Consider the following 16,364-nt stretch of genomic DNA (forward strand, 5'->3'; position numbering starts at 1 on the left):
ACTAATGGCAGCTGACATTTTTTTTCTATTTAAATTGTACTTTTCTGCTATGTACACTATTCAATTAATAATATTTTCCCCATCATGTGACAGGACAAACAACAACAGAAACTATAAGTTCTCCCATGCCCACAAGCACATCACCTCTACTTGCACGCTCCACTCCACATTCACCTGCAGGCGACAACAAAGGTAAAAGTGAAACATGGGGCACAGTTTTGTTCTCAGATTGTTTTCCCTGAATTGACGCCCAGCTCCACCACACAGATATTACAACAATCCTTTACAGTTGTTCACACTGGCTTACCTCACATGAATAATACATTAAATAATTAAATTAGGAAAATATTTCAAAATATTTGTATATCCTTGGTATATTTAGAATCTGATTCTCATTTACATTAAGACCTCTTGATGCTGTCAGAACAAAATGCAGAGAGACTTTAGGTAAATGAGAATCAGACTCTTAAAGCTTAAAACATAAGAACATAAGAATGGCCATACTGGGTCAGACCAATGGTCCATCTATCCCAGTATCCTGTCTTCCGACAGTGGCCAATGCTAGGTGCCCCAGAGGGAATGAACAGAATAGGTAATCATCAAGTGATCCATCCCCTGTTGCCCATTCCCAGCTTCTGGCAAACAGAGGCTAGGGACACTTTAGAGGATGGTTTTGCGTCCCTGCCCATCCTGGCTAATAGCCAATTTAATGTAATTTCTTTCTTAGAAACACAGTGCCACATTCTCAAATGCAGGCACCTATTGTGAATTGTATCCATAGAATTTGTGCGTGCATGACAGGTAAGTGCATGCATAGGTATCCACTTTGCATGCATAAAAGCATGAGCATGTGCAGGTGCATGTGCAATTTAGGCAGCCATATTTTAAAATCTGACCCATGGTCCTGATGCTGCTAAAGCTACATTTCCTAACAGTGAGCTGGGAATATTTCATTGTAGGCTGTTTACCAAAAATACCAATATGGGGGTGTGATATGGTGAAGGGAACCCACAGAGATGCTGGAAGGGATTGGGTTCAGCATCATATATTTGTTCTATATCTGAGGCCCACAGCTGAGGGAAGCTTTATACATGTGTATAAAGAAGGCTTCCCTCAGCTGTGGGCCTCAGATATAGAACAAATATATGATGCTGAACCCAATCCCTTCCAGCATCTCTGTGGGTTCCCTTCACCACACACACACACACACACACACACACACACACACACACACACACACACACACACACACACACTTAGACAAAAATGGCCTTAAAGGCATCAGGCATTGTTTGAGTTCTCATTCTACCTTTGCCTCCCAAGTGCTTGAACTCCAACTCAGATGTGGAGGTTTCCTTGGCTCAGGCATCACAGAGAATTAACAAATTAAACTAGTTCTAGTTTTAACTTGTTACTTGTATAGTACATGTTGTTCTACGGTAGACAGTGTACTGCATGACAGATAATTAAGCACCTGGATGAAAGAATGGAGCTCAGTGTCTCATGCCTTGAATTCACATTCTGGATTAAAGAAAGCACTACAGCATAAAGACAATTACTATTTATACCATACATTTCACAGTTAAGTTCCTGTCAGTTATGTATCACCAGGTGCTATAGGGTTATATAGACTGGTATTGAACCTCCATTTTACATCCTCTACACCTGAGAGAACCATTTCACCTCTAGTTACAAACATCTTGGGGAAATCTCCATCCCATGCCCATTCCATCAGAATCCCAGACTACCAATATCAAGCTACAAGATAACTCCCCAAATAAATCTTATTACAATGGGTTGAGTGACCTACAAGGTTAAAATCTTTTTAGATGACAGGGGAAGCCCAGGAGCAGTCAGTGTGAAGTTGGGAAGAAAAGAATGGTTCTCCTTGCCCCATGGACAACTGAAAAGCACTCTTTGGTATAGCACCAGTTAGTCTTACTCAGTAGTATTGGGCCAGATCCTCAGGTGGTGTAAATCTAGCCAGCTCCAATGACCTAAGTGGAAATATATTGATTTACACCAGCTGAGGCTCTGGCCCATTATATTACATCATAATTTGTTAACGTTCCAGAAACCTTGTTTTGTTTTTATTGCTTAAATTAAAATCAAATATGATTAATGTTTCCAAATTTTAGTATAAGCAAAAATATATAGAGATAAAGTTGCAAAGTGACAGGTAACATCATAAAACCAATATAATTATAGGTTTTTATCACTGTGCTTCACCGATCCCTTTCCTGATCTATGTGCTTCCAGTTCTCAGTGCTGTTTAACAGTGGCACACTTTTGACATGTGTTGATCATGTGAGGCATATAGAGAGAGGTCAGTGATTCAGGTGAATCAGCTCCCTTCCAAGAAAACGGCAGGAACTGAAGAGCCTAGAATGCATGTGCTTTTTTGTCTTAATCTTAATTCATTGCCTTCTCCAGGACCGCTCATGTGCTTAAAGTCAGGCATGTGCTCACATACCTTGATGAATCAGGGCCCTGAGCCCTTCTCCTGCATGGAGGCAAAGATCTGTTTGCATGAATCTGATTGCAGGATTGGGGCCTTAATGTATGGACACAAATGTGTATAACCGTCTCTTGACATATTGTATTTACTCCTGTTTTTATTCCGTTTAGGGCAAACATCGAAATCTCCTCCTGGTAAGAGAACTATTTTTAATTTTCTTACAGAACTGCAACACCTCTCTATGAAATTTGCTTGTATTGTGGTTGTGTCCATTTCCAATAAGACACATGCTTTGTATGTACGAGTGTTTAATGCCTTTATATTTAGAATAGTGAGATCACAGGTGAAATAATATAGACTGGTTTAAAAAGGAGGTACCGAATGAACCAGTTTGCTTCTGTCTGAATTTGTGGTTTACATGTATTTCACTGAACATATCTCATTCACTTAGCATATTCATTTAGATTGTAAGTTCTTCAGGGTGGGACTGTTTGTTATATGTTTGTAAAACAAATAATTAATAATAAAAATAATAGAACATGGTAGATTCTGAATTGTGTGTGCTAGTTTAAACAGAAAATGTGTTTATAATTGTTTGGCTTTGTTAATCCCAGATAGTGTTTTCACATTTATCTTATCCACAGAAGAGTTAAACTTTTACAAGAATTACAGAAAAAGCAGACAGAATTTTTTTTTAAAAGTCATCTAGGGACTGATCCAAAGCCCACTGAAGTCAGCTGAAATCTTTCCACTAAATTCATTGGCTTGGGACTAGATCTTTACAGTTTTAAAAAACAACAACAATGCATAGTATTATAAATATAGCACAGCCCAGAATGTGGAGCCCTAGATTTTTATAGGAAACTAAAAAGGGGACCACAAAGGCTGTTTGAAACTCCTCAATGCCAAAAGGCCAGTCCCAAAGGAGGACAAACAGCCTCATCATACTGCATTGTTATAATCAGTCCAGAAGCAAGACTACTTCAGAAGAGTGACATTTTCTCTGTTTAACTAATTACACTTAAGGATGTGCTGTCTTCCACCATTATATTTTTCGTTATCACTCACAACAGGAAACTCAAGTCTCCCACTGTCTAATGGCTCTTTAGTCACACCTGCACATTATACGTCACCCTCACCTGCAAGCAACTCTGAGGCGGAACATGACTCTGCAAGCATAGCTCATGTTCTGAGTCAAATATATACATACTGGATATTCTACTGAAGTATCCATTAGCATCACCACACAAGACTCTGTTAAAACCTCACAACTGCTGCTGCCACAGGTTGTTTAAATAATGTCCTGAAAAGAGATACTTTCCTGAATGTGGGGGCTTCATCCTTCTTAAGGTCATAATCAACTCTACCTCTTCCACACAATTCAGCACTACTCCTGAGTTATGCAGAGGGATTAAAGCAGAGCAACTCAAGATGTTCCATGCCTCAAGAAGTACACTGTCTCAGCTACATTCCCAATATCATTGCTGGCCAAGGACCAAAAGAAACAAGTTGAGGCCTCTAACTCAGATCCCAAAGGGACAGTCCTTGTGAACTGTTGGACTAGCCTCTGACAAGAAGCTGAAAAATGAGACTCATATTTATCATGCCATTTTTATATTGTACACCTCTACTCTGATATAACGCGACCTGATATAACACGAATTCGGATATAACACGGTAAAGCAGCACTCCGGGGGGCGGGGCTGCGCACTCTGGCGGATCAAACCAAGTTTGATATAATGTGGTTTCACCTATAACACAGTAAGATTTTTTGGCTCCCGAGGACAGCGTTATGTTGAAGTAGAGGTGTATTAGATGAATAATTCTAGGAATTCAGTCCTCTAGACAGTACTTTGCATCATGAGGCAAAATTTCAATTGATTTACCTGGTATTTTTGTCTGAGTAAAGAATGCAAGATGAAGCTGTAAGCTATTAAGCATCTTTATTTGCAAATGGTACTTAGCATATGTCATTGATATGCTTTCTACTTACCACTGAGTAAGAATTTCAGGTTCTTCATCTGGAAAGAACACTTTACCACACAGTTACATGACCATCTTATCTTTATCTGTAAATCAAGAGTTAAGAGGTCAGAGATGAGAATGAGAGAGAGGACAGTGAAACTGGGGCTGAAGGCAGAGGAACACTACAGGGAGACTGAAATAGCAGCAGAATATTCCAGTGAGAGGTACCAGTGTGCTCCATGGACTTTCAGAAGATGAAAAACAGACAGTATTGTTGGACAAAAGTGGACCACTGCAAGATGCCAAATCAATCAATATTAAAAATATAGTCCAATTTGAAGTAATGATTTATTTTTAGATAAAAGATGGTTTATTTTGTTTTCCTTCTGTGAAGCAATGATGACATCCAGTGGTCATTAGGTTATTTACAGGTACACCTCTACCCCGATATAACACGAATTCAGATATAACGCGGTAAAGCAGCACTCCGGGAAGGTGGGGCTGCGCGCTACGGCGGATCAAAGCAAGTTCGATATAACGCGGTTTCACCTATAATGTGGTAAGATTTTTTGGCTCCCGAGGACAGCGTTATATCGGGGTAGACGTGTATATATTCCATAAAGCTATTGCAAGAGATGAATTTTAGTTCATATTTCGTATTCAAAGAGACGAAGAAAGGAGTACTGATTTCAAGCAATTTTGGGGCATATATTTATTCATAGCTTCTTTCAAACTAGCCTAAAAACCATAGAATGGAGCTATTATGCTGCTGATTATGTGGATACATATTCCATATAAAATGCTTTGTAAAATCATCAGCCTTAAGGACAAGTTGACATGGTATTGATGTCCTGAGGCCTTAATTTTTTGTCCATCTTCATACTCTTGTTTTGTTGTGTGCTCATTGAAAAGTTATGCCCTCTCTGAAATGAAGGAAGAGCTATTTGCATTCACAACAGTCTTCATTCTCCCTGAAACTGTAGGCCTACAAAATTGTCAATTATCCACATGGATTAAAATTTTTCTATAATGGAAATGCATGAAAAGATATAAGGTATTATACATACTGGATGTTCAGCTAAAACTTGAAGGTCCCACTAGCTAATCTAAAGAATATTAATCAACTGAGAATCCTGGTAAAGATTTCATATATGACCGTTTGTCTGAGTGTTGGTGGTGGTTAGATCGGGAGACTGAAAGTAAGGATTCCCGAGTCTGCTCCAGGGCTTTACCATTTACTGGGATATATAATCTTGTACCCACCTGTAAAATGACTGTAATACAATTTACCAACAGAATCTGATCCTTATTGAGTTATACAAGTGTGCTGGAACAATAGACAGGCTAATTAGTTTTTATAATGGTTTTATACATGAGAGAATATTACAGGGTAGTGGTGACATTTATATTGTTGTTTTGGAATAGTTATTAAAATGACAAGTTTAGACCTCTCTTTCTGCATGATAATGACCATTTCTTAAAACACAAGAAATCTTGAACCTACACAGGGGGATGAGCACCCTCACCTACTATCAAAATCAAAGAGCTTTATCCTAATCCCATTGAAGCTAATGAGAGTCTCACTTTTGACTTCAGCAACAGCAATCAGTCCCAGTGAGAACTGAGGACACTCAACATTCACCTGCTCACTTTGTAGATGCTTTGTACTTCTGGTTACCTTTCTTTTAGAATGTATTTTGCTATCTTTTCCATTAGCCGTATACATAAGAAACAAAATGAAACTGTGTGTCTGCCTAAATATAAGAGCAAGAACTTCTAACATTATCTTTCCTGGTATAGCAGCCTTACATGTGACTTTATTGTCCTTGTCTGTGTATGTTATGTTAGGAAGCAATAACAAACTATTGTACTTCCTTACTACAGGTGTCATTCCAACAAGCAGCGCAAATCTCACTCATGCATACTCAGACTCTTCCATGGGATCCAACAATCAGCCACACAGCAGCACTGCTGCCTTTACTTCACTCACGCCTGCTACCACCACGTATAAACCACCAGGTTTGCTGATGCCTTTAGATGCCCCAGACTATCAATAGTACAGTTGCTGGAGTGAAAATTGTATAATTCGGCAGTTAGGTTAATTCTTATTATATTAATTGCTCAACAAACTGAGAAAGCTGCACAATTGCCAGACTGCAAAGGGCTTCTGCATTTTATTTCCAGAGTACAACATCTGATAGTTTGATCTTGCAGTCATTACTCTGGCAAAACTCCTACTGCAGTCAATGACCGTTTTGCCGAAGTAAGAACTTCAGGAGTAGGCTTAATATAAACTGAATAAATAAGTAATAATTGTTTCTAATTAAGAAAATAAAATTATGTTGTGTGTAGTACCTAGGTACTTATGAATCTGATCTTGCAAACATCTACTACGGAGAGTAGTGATTACTACCCTGAGGTGTCTCAGTAGGAATCTGAAATCAGTAGGAATAAGCACTATGCTTGGTAGTAAGTGTTAGCAGAATTGAGCCCTGTGGTAAGAAATAAGGATAAGAATTGTGGTCTTTCCTAGTTTGTATAATGGGCTAAACCCTGAAACCTTTATTCAGGCAAAACTGCCATTGACTTCATTAAGGGTTTTGTCTGAGTAGTGACTGCAGAATTCAGCTCAATATATTTTAGGAGTATTTAACTGTAGAAGTTTGATATTATTTTAAATTATACTAAGAGACTCCTGTTTTGTTTTTTTTAAATGCAAATACTAACACAAACTCAGTTGCAGCTCCATTTTAGGACTGTTGTGATAGGATAATAAAAAGAAAGCATAGGTTAAAACCCATTTATGATATGACCACACAATGGACTGACTTTCTGACATTAATTTGTTGTATTTCCTTGCAGATTATTCCAGTATGACATCCTTGCACAGCACCATTTCACCATCCACGAGCCTTACTCCAACCAGCACTACAGCAAACATGCCTGAGTCTTCCTCAGACACCTCACATTCCATGATGACTACTCCACCTGTCAAAAATGGTGACAAACTTGCATACAGTAATAGCAATTCTAACACTACATGCATGAGAAATGTGTTAGCCACTGAAGTAACTTTATCTTTGAAGCCTTAACAAATATTTTTTTATCACAGATACCACTGAAGAAACTGCATGAAACTAAAGTCTCTTAGGAAGCTTATTACTGTTAATTTAATGATTAAATTATGTTTAAAAGGCCATATTCACTTCCTGACAATCATGAACAGAAAATATTACTTAATTTTTCTCGAAAAAAAACAATGGTGAATCCCAATCTTGCACTTCTTACTTGCTTAGGGTAATTAATTCACAATGGTTTGATTCTTTTTGTTTAATGGGAGTCAAAACTGAGAAACTTCACCACCACCATCATGGCAATTCCCAAAGTGACATGGTCTTCTTGCAAATGCCATCTGCATCACTGAAATCTTGCAAAAGCACCATTCCAATCAAGATACTTACTGTCCCCTTATTCTGGCTATAAAGGAGACTGATGTAGCTCCCCATGTAGATTTGCATATCAGACCTATAAGAAAAATAATGCAACTTGCTTGTGTAGAACTACAGTTGTGAAACGTGTATAATGAGCAGTCTAATTTGCAATCAACCATGCAAAGGGAAATAATGAAATACTTTAAGGTTGAAGACAGAAATATGAGTTAATCAAAGTACAACAATTTTAACGTGTAAAGGCTAAACATTATTTTGAAATAAATGTCTGGTGATATAAGTACAAATGCATTAACCATCCTTCCCCAAAATTATTAATGGAATGCTGTCGTCTTATTTTCCCCCTGTTCTTACAGAGACCGCCGCAGTAACGACTCCTTCCATAGACTGTGGTAAGTTATGTTTAATAAAGGTGAAGTGCAACTTTTTAAACCAGAAATAACACTCCCCCACCTCACTGTAATCAACTAAATGCCCAAACAAACAAAATCAGCAGGTACTTAAGCATTTTATTTTGTTTTATGGGCTTTCTTACTGTTTTGGAAGGTTATTCTGCAGGTCTTCAGAAATGTTTGGACTGCTTTTGCCCAGTTCTCAAGCTGCTCAGACAACCCACTATGCACTCATCTGGTGAAGTAGTAACACAGCTCACCAGTGCTACAGCATACTGTCTGCCTATGAGAGAAAAATGTCTTGTTTGTTCAATACCAAGGTGCCCTCTAAGATTCTCTCTTTAATCATCTAATTTTATATCCTGTGAGAGACAAAATAAGAAAACTGCAGGCTTTAGAGAATAACTGATAAAACTAGTCTTATCTGTCTTCCTCAGCCGATAGGCAGAGCATATTGGAGTGGAAGGTGAATTGGAGACCGGATAGCATGCTCAGCCAGGGAATTGTGCAGTAATACAATAGTTTCCAGATTATGTTATAACAAGGTTTCCCCTTGCCTGTGTAGATGGGATAAAATCATTACAACCATGGTAATGAGTTGTATTACAGTCATGATCCGTTCATCTCATATCTATTTAGATTTTTATATGTCCTTCATCATGGTCTCTGAATGCCTCACAAAATTCATAAAATAAACTTAAGTTGATCTCTACATGACTCTCTACTTCTCCAGTCTGAAGAGACCATATTTTTTTAAATATGTGATTTTGGTGATGTTACTGAAGGAAGTCTATATTGAAGAAGTGGATTTTACATTTTGTTCTGAGGACCCAGAGAACCATAACAGTGCATGTATAATATACATAGTGCTGTATGGGTTACATGCTTTTTAGCCATCAGAAAATATCTTCAAGTATTAATTGATATTTATGTCTTTTAAATTGTAATATTAAAACTGTAAATTAAATTGCCCAGAGAGGGTGCTTCATTTGTTTCTTGGGCCCCAAAGAGAATTTACTTCCCATCCTAGCATCCTTGTTCAATGGAGAGACTATGTCTCTGAAGAGGGCTGAACTTGTCTGCCTCTAGAGCTTGTAAATGCTGCAAAAATGGGTACAGTAGTGTAGGATGTTCACTTTTTGTAGGGAGACAAGTGTGCTGTCACCACTCTCGCTCTCCAGAGACACCTCTTTCTGTCCCAAATACACCATCGTTTGGATACCTCTCAGTCTTCTTACATTACCATGCAACCTCCCAGCTCACACAATGTCCTAACATACCCCAACCAATACGTGTGTCAGCTTCCAACTCAACCATCATTCTGTTGTTTTTTATCTACTCTTAGACTCCTGTCTAGCCCGTGTATGTAATGATCCTGGTATATCTTGTACAGTCACGATGGATGGCTGAATAGAATTTATTCACACCTATTTGTTTGCTAGTCACTTTGTAATGCATAATATCAATACACATTTTAGTTGGAACAGATGGACAGATTGTGTCCCCTCTCCCGATCCAAAAGCAGAGAAGTCTTTCTATGCACAGATCTCCCCACCCACATAGGAAAGAGCATCAGGGGCCTCCATGGTAAAATGCCCATTTCCCCCAGACCATGTGGAAGGCTTGGTGTGAATACAAGTGGACTAGTAGCTATGGTCTGCTTTCTCCCTGACCCTGTTGCTATTTCCCTGGACTCCTTTGTATTTCCCTTCTCTATCTTCTGCCCCCTTAGGTTTACCAGTCCAAACTCCTTGCTCCCAGGGACTAACTGTAAACTACTTCCCCTCTCTGACTTCTTACCAACCTCTGTAGCCCAAACAAACCTCCCTGCTTCCAGGGAGTGATTGCAACCCCACTCTATTCTTAGCTTGCTGGCTTTATACAAGCTCAGTTGCCCTTGCCCAGCTAGGCTTCATCATCAATTCACCTTTTTTAGTCCCTGGCTTTCCTCCAAGCCTATCAGGTTGATTGGCCTAACATAACCTAACCTGCTCTGTCTTGTGTGGGGTGGAGGCCTTGGCATAAACCATCTTTGATAATATGTCTATACATTGATGGGGGATTTAAAAGGACATTTCTAGGGGCACGTCTACACTTAAAATGCTACAGCAGCACAGCTACCCTTCTGCAGCTGTGCTGCTGTAGCACTTCAGTGTAGACACTACCTACACCGATGGGAGGCATTCTCTTGTTGGTGAAGGTAATCTACCTACCCAAGAGGCAGTAGCTAGGCCAGTGGAAGAATTCTTCAGTCAACCCAGTGCTGTCTACACCAGGGATTAGGTTGGTATAGCTATGTCTCTCAGGGGTGTGAATTTTTCACACCCCTGATAGAGGTAGATTTACCAATGTAAATTCCTAGTGCAGACCAGGCCTAAGTTTCATATACTTCCTAATATTTTTTTTCTGCGATTTTTAAAAAATGGAGCGTGCTAGAGTTTGGACAAATGATTCTTTCATGGGTGTTTCTAAATCAGTTATATAAATACCATAAAACAATGAGTTGAAATGATTTTATTTATTATAATGTATGCTACCTATATCATAAAGTGAGGAGGTGACCAGTGCCAAAAGTAAAATTCAAGTGTAAGAATGAAAAATGAAAAATTGTTGTTTTAAGTGTGGCATTTAACAATTTTTTCCCCTCTTTCAGGCAACATTAAACTTACAGTGGAGAATTACACCAACGTTCCGAAATCAGTCAGTGGAAAACTGAAAGTTGTGGGAATAAATTCATTCAATCTTACATGTAATTCCAGTTGTACTATAAGAGATAATGAGTATATTGACGGACTTCAGGAATGTCAAACATATGTCATTAAAATAAAAGTTGATGATTTTGAAAAGTCATGTTCAATTCATGTCCCACCTAGTAAGTACAGTTTTTATTCATTATATAAGGGTTTATTCAGCAAACTCTCTGTAGTACTTGTGGGTGCAGAACTGGAGGCAAGGTTTCCATAATCAGGCCATTGTGTACTGTAAAGCTTTGAGGCAAAGAGTTTTAAAAGTGAGTAATTATTTGGGTGCCAAACCTAAGACAACGTAAAATAGTCTGATTTTTATCTGACGATTGTTCAGCACTTTGTGACAATCGGGGCTCACTAAGATATCTCAAATAACTAGTCACTTTTGAAACTCTTGCCTCAGTATTTATGGTACATAATAGTAGAATTATGAAAACTTTGCCTCTAGTTCTTTGTCCACAAGTTTGAAACTAGAAACATGGTGAGGATCTAGTGTTCTCTGAAGATAATTTTTGCTTTGTATGAATAATTAAATTTGATTTAGGGTAAAAACCATAATTAAATTGGCCTCATTAGAAAGATGTAGTACTTTATATTCATGTTTTTCCTGTTAAATATGTGGTTTAATATATTCCAAGATTAAAAAAAAAAACTATGTTAAAACGGAATTAAGATTGACAGTACATTTAAGGGTAAAAGATATAACCAGAATGATGTAATCCTCCCCAAACTAAGCATTATAAACCCTGGAAATTCAGAGTTAATATTACATTTTGTATTTAAGTGTAAAATGAACACTTAATTTTCTAGGCCTCTAATGCTTGTTTTTGGGAATAATTATCTTTAAGTTATTGATATGCACTCTCAACCTTAATTCCTTCATCTGAATGTAGTTTGTTTGGTCTGAGAATTTCCGTAGGCTTTTTTTTTTTTTTAATTATTAAAAGTTTCATACACAAACACTAAACAAGAAACCACAAAATTAATGACAGGTTTCAGAGTAGCAGCCGTGTTAGTCTGTATCCGCAAAAAGAACAGGAGTACTTGTGGCACCTTAGAGACTAACAAATTTATTAGAGCATAAGCTTTCGTGGACTACAGCCCACTTCTTGTATGCATCCGAAGAAGTGGGCTTTAGTCCACGAAAGCTTATGCTCTAATAAATTTGTTAGTCTCTAAGGTGCCACAAAATAATGTGATTTAGAATGTAGAAATATTTTAAGTTATGTAGTATCAACATTCATTAATTTTTAAAAATTTTAACAATTTCAGTGGCCCCAGCTAAGAGTTACCTGAGCTGTTGACCAGTGCTTGTCTGTATTCATAACAATTACATGGTACAATAATTAAAAACTTAGTTATTCCTTCAAATATAGTCTATGCACGACATTTCAATTAATTTTATCTATATGGAAAGTTTGAAGAGTCTGTGTTATTCCATTGTTGAGGTCACTCAGAAACAGGAAATAGTGCCACAGATGCTAAATTTCTTAAAGGGCCCAGTTTTTAATGACTTTTAACTCAAAATAATTAATGGATTTACTTGCAAATTCTCAGAACATTTATTCTGTACTCAAAGAGTAAGTGCTGTAAGTTCAGCAACAGACACCTTGATCAGCAACAGGCCATATCAGAGTCCAAATCTCCCCAGCTCCAGTATGTCTATGGTGTGAATTTGAAGTGCCCCCTCCATGTCGGTTACAAATGGCACCTGCCACCATAGTCCCTGTACTGTCTTGGACTGGCTGTCCGGTGCCTGGCCCTGCTCTGCAGCAGCAGCAGTTGCTGTCCCTGCACTGCTGTATCCCCCGACTGTCCAGTTGGCAGGATTGGCGAGATATAATCAACAAAAGTTCTGAACATTGTTTGGAACAATAGTGTAGAGAGACAGCATACGAATTTATATTATTTCACACACTATATCTCTCTTAAGTCCATGTTTTTTAGTGTCTAGCAGAGTTATGAATTAAGTTCCCTGGTTCATCTTTTGAAGGTGTTGCACAGATGTCCTTTGAAGACAAGGACTAAGAAATCAGATATGGAGTGACCGCTTTGTGAAAAGTGTTCGCCCACAGGTGATAGGGTATTTTTGTATCTCTGGACAGAGACTGTGATTCAGACACAATCTCTCTCCAAGGAGAGAGTAAACTGTACTTGGTGAATATCTGGCACAGTGAAGCTGGAGCCATAGCTCTGCCCATTTCTTGTCCCCTTCCACTTACCCACATGGGGTTGGAACACCGGGGCTCTTTGGTGTCTGCTTCACCTCCTGAGCTGCTACCCATGATACCAGTATAGCCCGCATACTCTGAGGGAGAGAACGGTCACCATATATGTTCCCATACTGCCTTGTAGAGTTATGAAAGCTGTTTCATGTTTTGACCCACAATTTGCACAGAGAATTCCATAGGTTATTAGATGTTTAAAATTGAGTTACCAAAACTTTTTTTTAGTAACTCACCAAAATGCCTTGTTACACATGATTTTACTCACCTTAATACATACTTTTGGTTCCCCCGGTCTACAAACACATACTTGTATTAATAATTAAACATAATGTTATACATGAATACTGAGAATAAATATCTTCAAAAGCATATTAAAATAAAATCTGAATATATTGCATTATGTCTTCATCATTACAGACAAAGAAAATTACTCCTTTCAGACTGAAGTAATAAGTAACAGCTCTTTGCGTTTAAATTGGATTAGCAACTCCAAACTTAAATGTAATTTGACCTATTCGTATGTTTGTCGTAACGGTAGGTACTTTTTAATACCTTTTATAACCATGGTTTTAATTGTATGTTTTTTTTGCCTCATGGCGTAGACTTTAAGGTGAGCTGCCTGATTTAAAGGAATGTTGAACAACAGAGCATAATTTTTACCTTCAATGAGTGAATAAATATGCTAAGATGTCATGAAATCTAGAAGGTAAATGTCTTCAATTAATCACTAGATCTCCGATAGAGAGAGAGAGACACACAAAGCAGACAGGCATATACTGTATATAACGTTAGAAAAATATTCCTAACAGAATGTTGGGAATCATTAAGAAAGGGATTGATAATAAGACAGGAAATATCATATTGCCTCTATATAAATCCATGGTACACCCACATCTTGAATACTCGGTGCAGACGTGGTCGCCTCATCTCAAAAAAGATGTATTGGAACTGGAAAAGGTACAGAATAGGGCAACAAAAATGATTAGGGATCTGAAACAGCTTTCACCTGAGGAGAGATTAATAAGACTTGGACTTTTCAGCTTGGAAAAAAGATGACTGGGGGGGGGGGTATGATAGAGGTCTTTAAAATGGGAAATGACTGCCTAGGAAGGAGAACTGTGGAAAGGGGGCATAGTGGATCACAAACTAAACATGAGTCAACAGTGTAACGCTGTTGTAAAAAAAGAAAGAGAAGAGAAGACTGCGAGGAGACATCATAACAGTTTTCAAGTACATAAAAGGTTGTTACAAGGAGGAGGGAGAAAAATTGTTCTTCTTAACCTCTGAGGATAGGACAAGAAGCAATGGGCTTAACTTGCAGAAAGGGCGGTTTAGGTTGGACATTAGGAAAAACTTGTTAACGGTCAGAGTGGTTAAGCACTGGAATTAATTGCCTAGGGAGATTGTGGAATCTCCATCATTGGGGATTTTTAAGAGCAGGTTGAACAAACACCTGTCAGGGATGGTCTAGATAATACTTAGTCCTGCCTTGAGTGCAGGGGACTGGATTAGGTGACCTCTTGAGGTCCCTTCCAGTTCTATGATTCTATGAAAATCATGACTGTAATGGAGAAAATAAATAAGGAAGTATTATTTACTCCTTCTCCTAACACAAGAACTAGGGCCACCAAACAAAATGAATAGGCAGCAGGTTTAAAACAAACAAAAGGAAATATTTCTTCACACAACACACAGTCAACCTGAGGAACTCCTTGCCAGAGGATGTTGTAAAGCCAAGATTATAACAGGGTTCAAAAAAGAACCAAGATAGGTTCATCAATAGCTATTAGCCAGGATGGGCAGGGATGGTGTTTGCCAGAAGCTGGGAATGGACAAGGGGATGGATCAATTGATGATTACCTGTTCTGTTCATTTCCTCTGAAATGCCTGGCACTGGCCACTGTCAGAAGACAGGATACTGGGCTAGATGGACCTTTGGTCTGGCCTATTTTTTATGTTCTTATGTGCCCTCTGTATTCCAAATGCCTACAAAAACCTACATGATTTAGAACATTAAGATTGCAAAGCAAAGCACTCGAAAGTTAGAAAGTGCCAAAATTAAGGTTGCCTGTGCAGCATTAATCCAACCCCTCATTGTGTGTGTATGCATTATTATACAGTCTTTAATTACATGATTATATATGACTTTTTCCACAGGATTCTGCCTTATTCAGTCCACAGCGTGGACAGTGCTCATTGAATGAGCAGCTATACAATATTTTGTTTTATCTTTATTGTTCAATATGTGGCCCCAGACTTTATTGACTGCATACTTTTTCAATCCCTGCTCTGAACAAAGAATTGTTAATTTCCTCATTAACTTTTCTGTGGTGCTCATCACGACTCTATCTGAGTGCTTCACAAACATTTAGTGAATTATTTTCACAATATTTCTCTGAGGATAGGTGATATTATTATTCCCTTTTTACAGATGGGAAACTAAGGCACAAAAAGATTAAGGTAAAAAAAAAAAGGATTACTAATTCTGGGTTCCCAGTTGTAGAAGCCTAAGAGCTGTTTTTCAGAGTATTTAGTATTATATCACACCTTATGAACTCACAGTATAGATCCCATTGACTTCAGTTGTGGCTGCTAGTGTTCAGCGCTTTGCTCTCAAGCTGAGCATCCAGAAAATGAACACACAATTAGCGACCACCTATGAAAAGTTGGATTTAAATGACTTGTCTAGTACCCTATACAAACTCTGTGGTAGGGGCAGGGATATAATCCAATTCTGAAAGGCAGTATTCAATTGCCTTAACCATGCAACCATCCTCTCTATTCCTGCAACTCCCATTTCTCATTTGCTCCATTCCTTCCAATGTCTGCAACAAATATGGTAGGCATGCTTTAGAAAATAGTATCCTTCACCACACAACTGTGTTTCATTCCCAGAGCATGGGTCCATCCAGTGCAGTGAATGAACCAAGGATCACGAAGGCAACCTTAATTCCCAGATATTTCCTAACTTTTGAGTGCTTGACTTAGAAACCTTAACATTATTAAAATAGCTTATTTGTGTAATTTCCTAATTTTTATAAAAAGCAGACTGAAAAAACAAAAATTCCATCGGGTGTAATCATTTTGACCCCCACATGACTCAACAGTAGGGCTAAAAGGTTTAG

At 38.2% G+C, this 16,364-nt stretch overlaps 1 protein-coding gene across 4 annotated transcripts in view; it reads left to right on the top strand.

Annotated features, from left to right (window-relative positions):
• PTPRC (protein tyrosine phosphatase receptor type C) overlaps window positions 1–16,364 on the top strand; it is a 124,257-nt gene that overhangs the window by 47,122 nt on the left and 60,771 nt on the right. Inside the window, exons 3-8 of one of the 4 annotated variants that reach the window (XM_054038096.1) lie at window positions 2,629–2,652; window positions 6,308–6,442; window positions 7,286–7,423; window positions 8,229–8,264; window positions 10,918–11,136; window positions 13,657–13,773. In XM_054038096.1, coding sequence (XP_053894071.1) covers window positions 2,629–2,652; window positions 6,308–6,442; window positions 7,286–7,423; window positions 8,229–8,264; window positions 10,918–11,136; window positions 13,657–13,773 — 669 coding nt within the window. Of the gene's footprint in view, window positions 1–116; window positions 193–2,628; window positions 2,653–6,307; window positions 6,443–7,285; window positions 7,424–8,228; window positions 8,265–10,917; window positions 11,137–13,656; window positions 13,774–16,364 lie in introns of those variants that run through there. The other 3 variants (XM_054038099.1, XM_054038098.1, XM_054038100.1) reach the window with 3 other exon arrangements.

This window comes from Malaclemys terrapin, chromosome 8 (assembly GCF_027887155.1).
Source record: "Malaclemys terrapin pileata isolate rMalTer1 chromosome 8, rMalTer1.hap1, whole genome shotgun sequence".
Lineage (NCBI taxonomy): Eukaryota > Metazoa > Chordata > Testudines > Emydidae > Malaclemys > Malaclemys terrapin.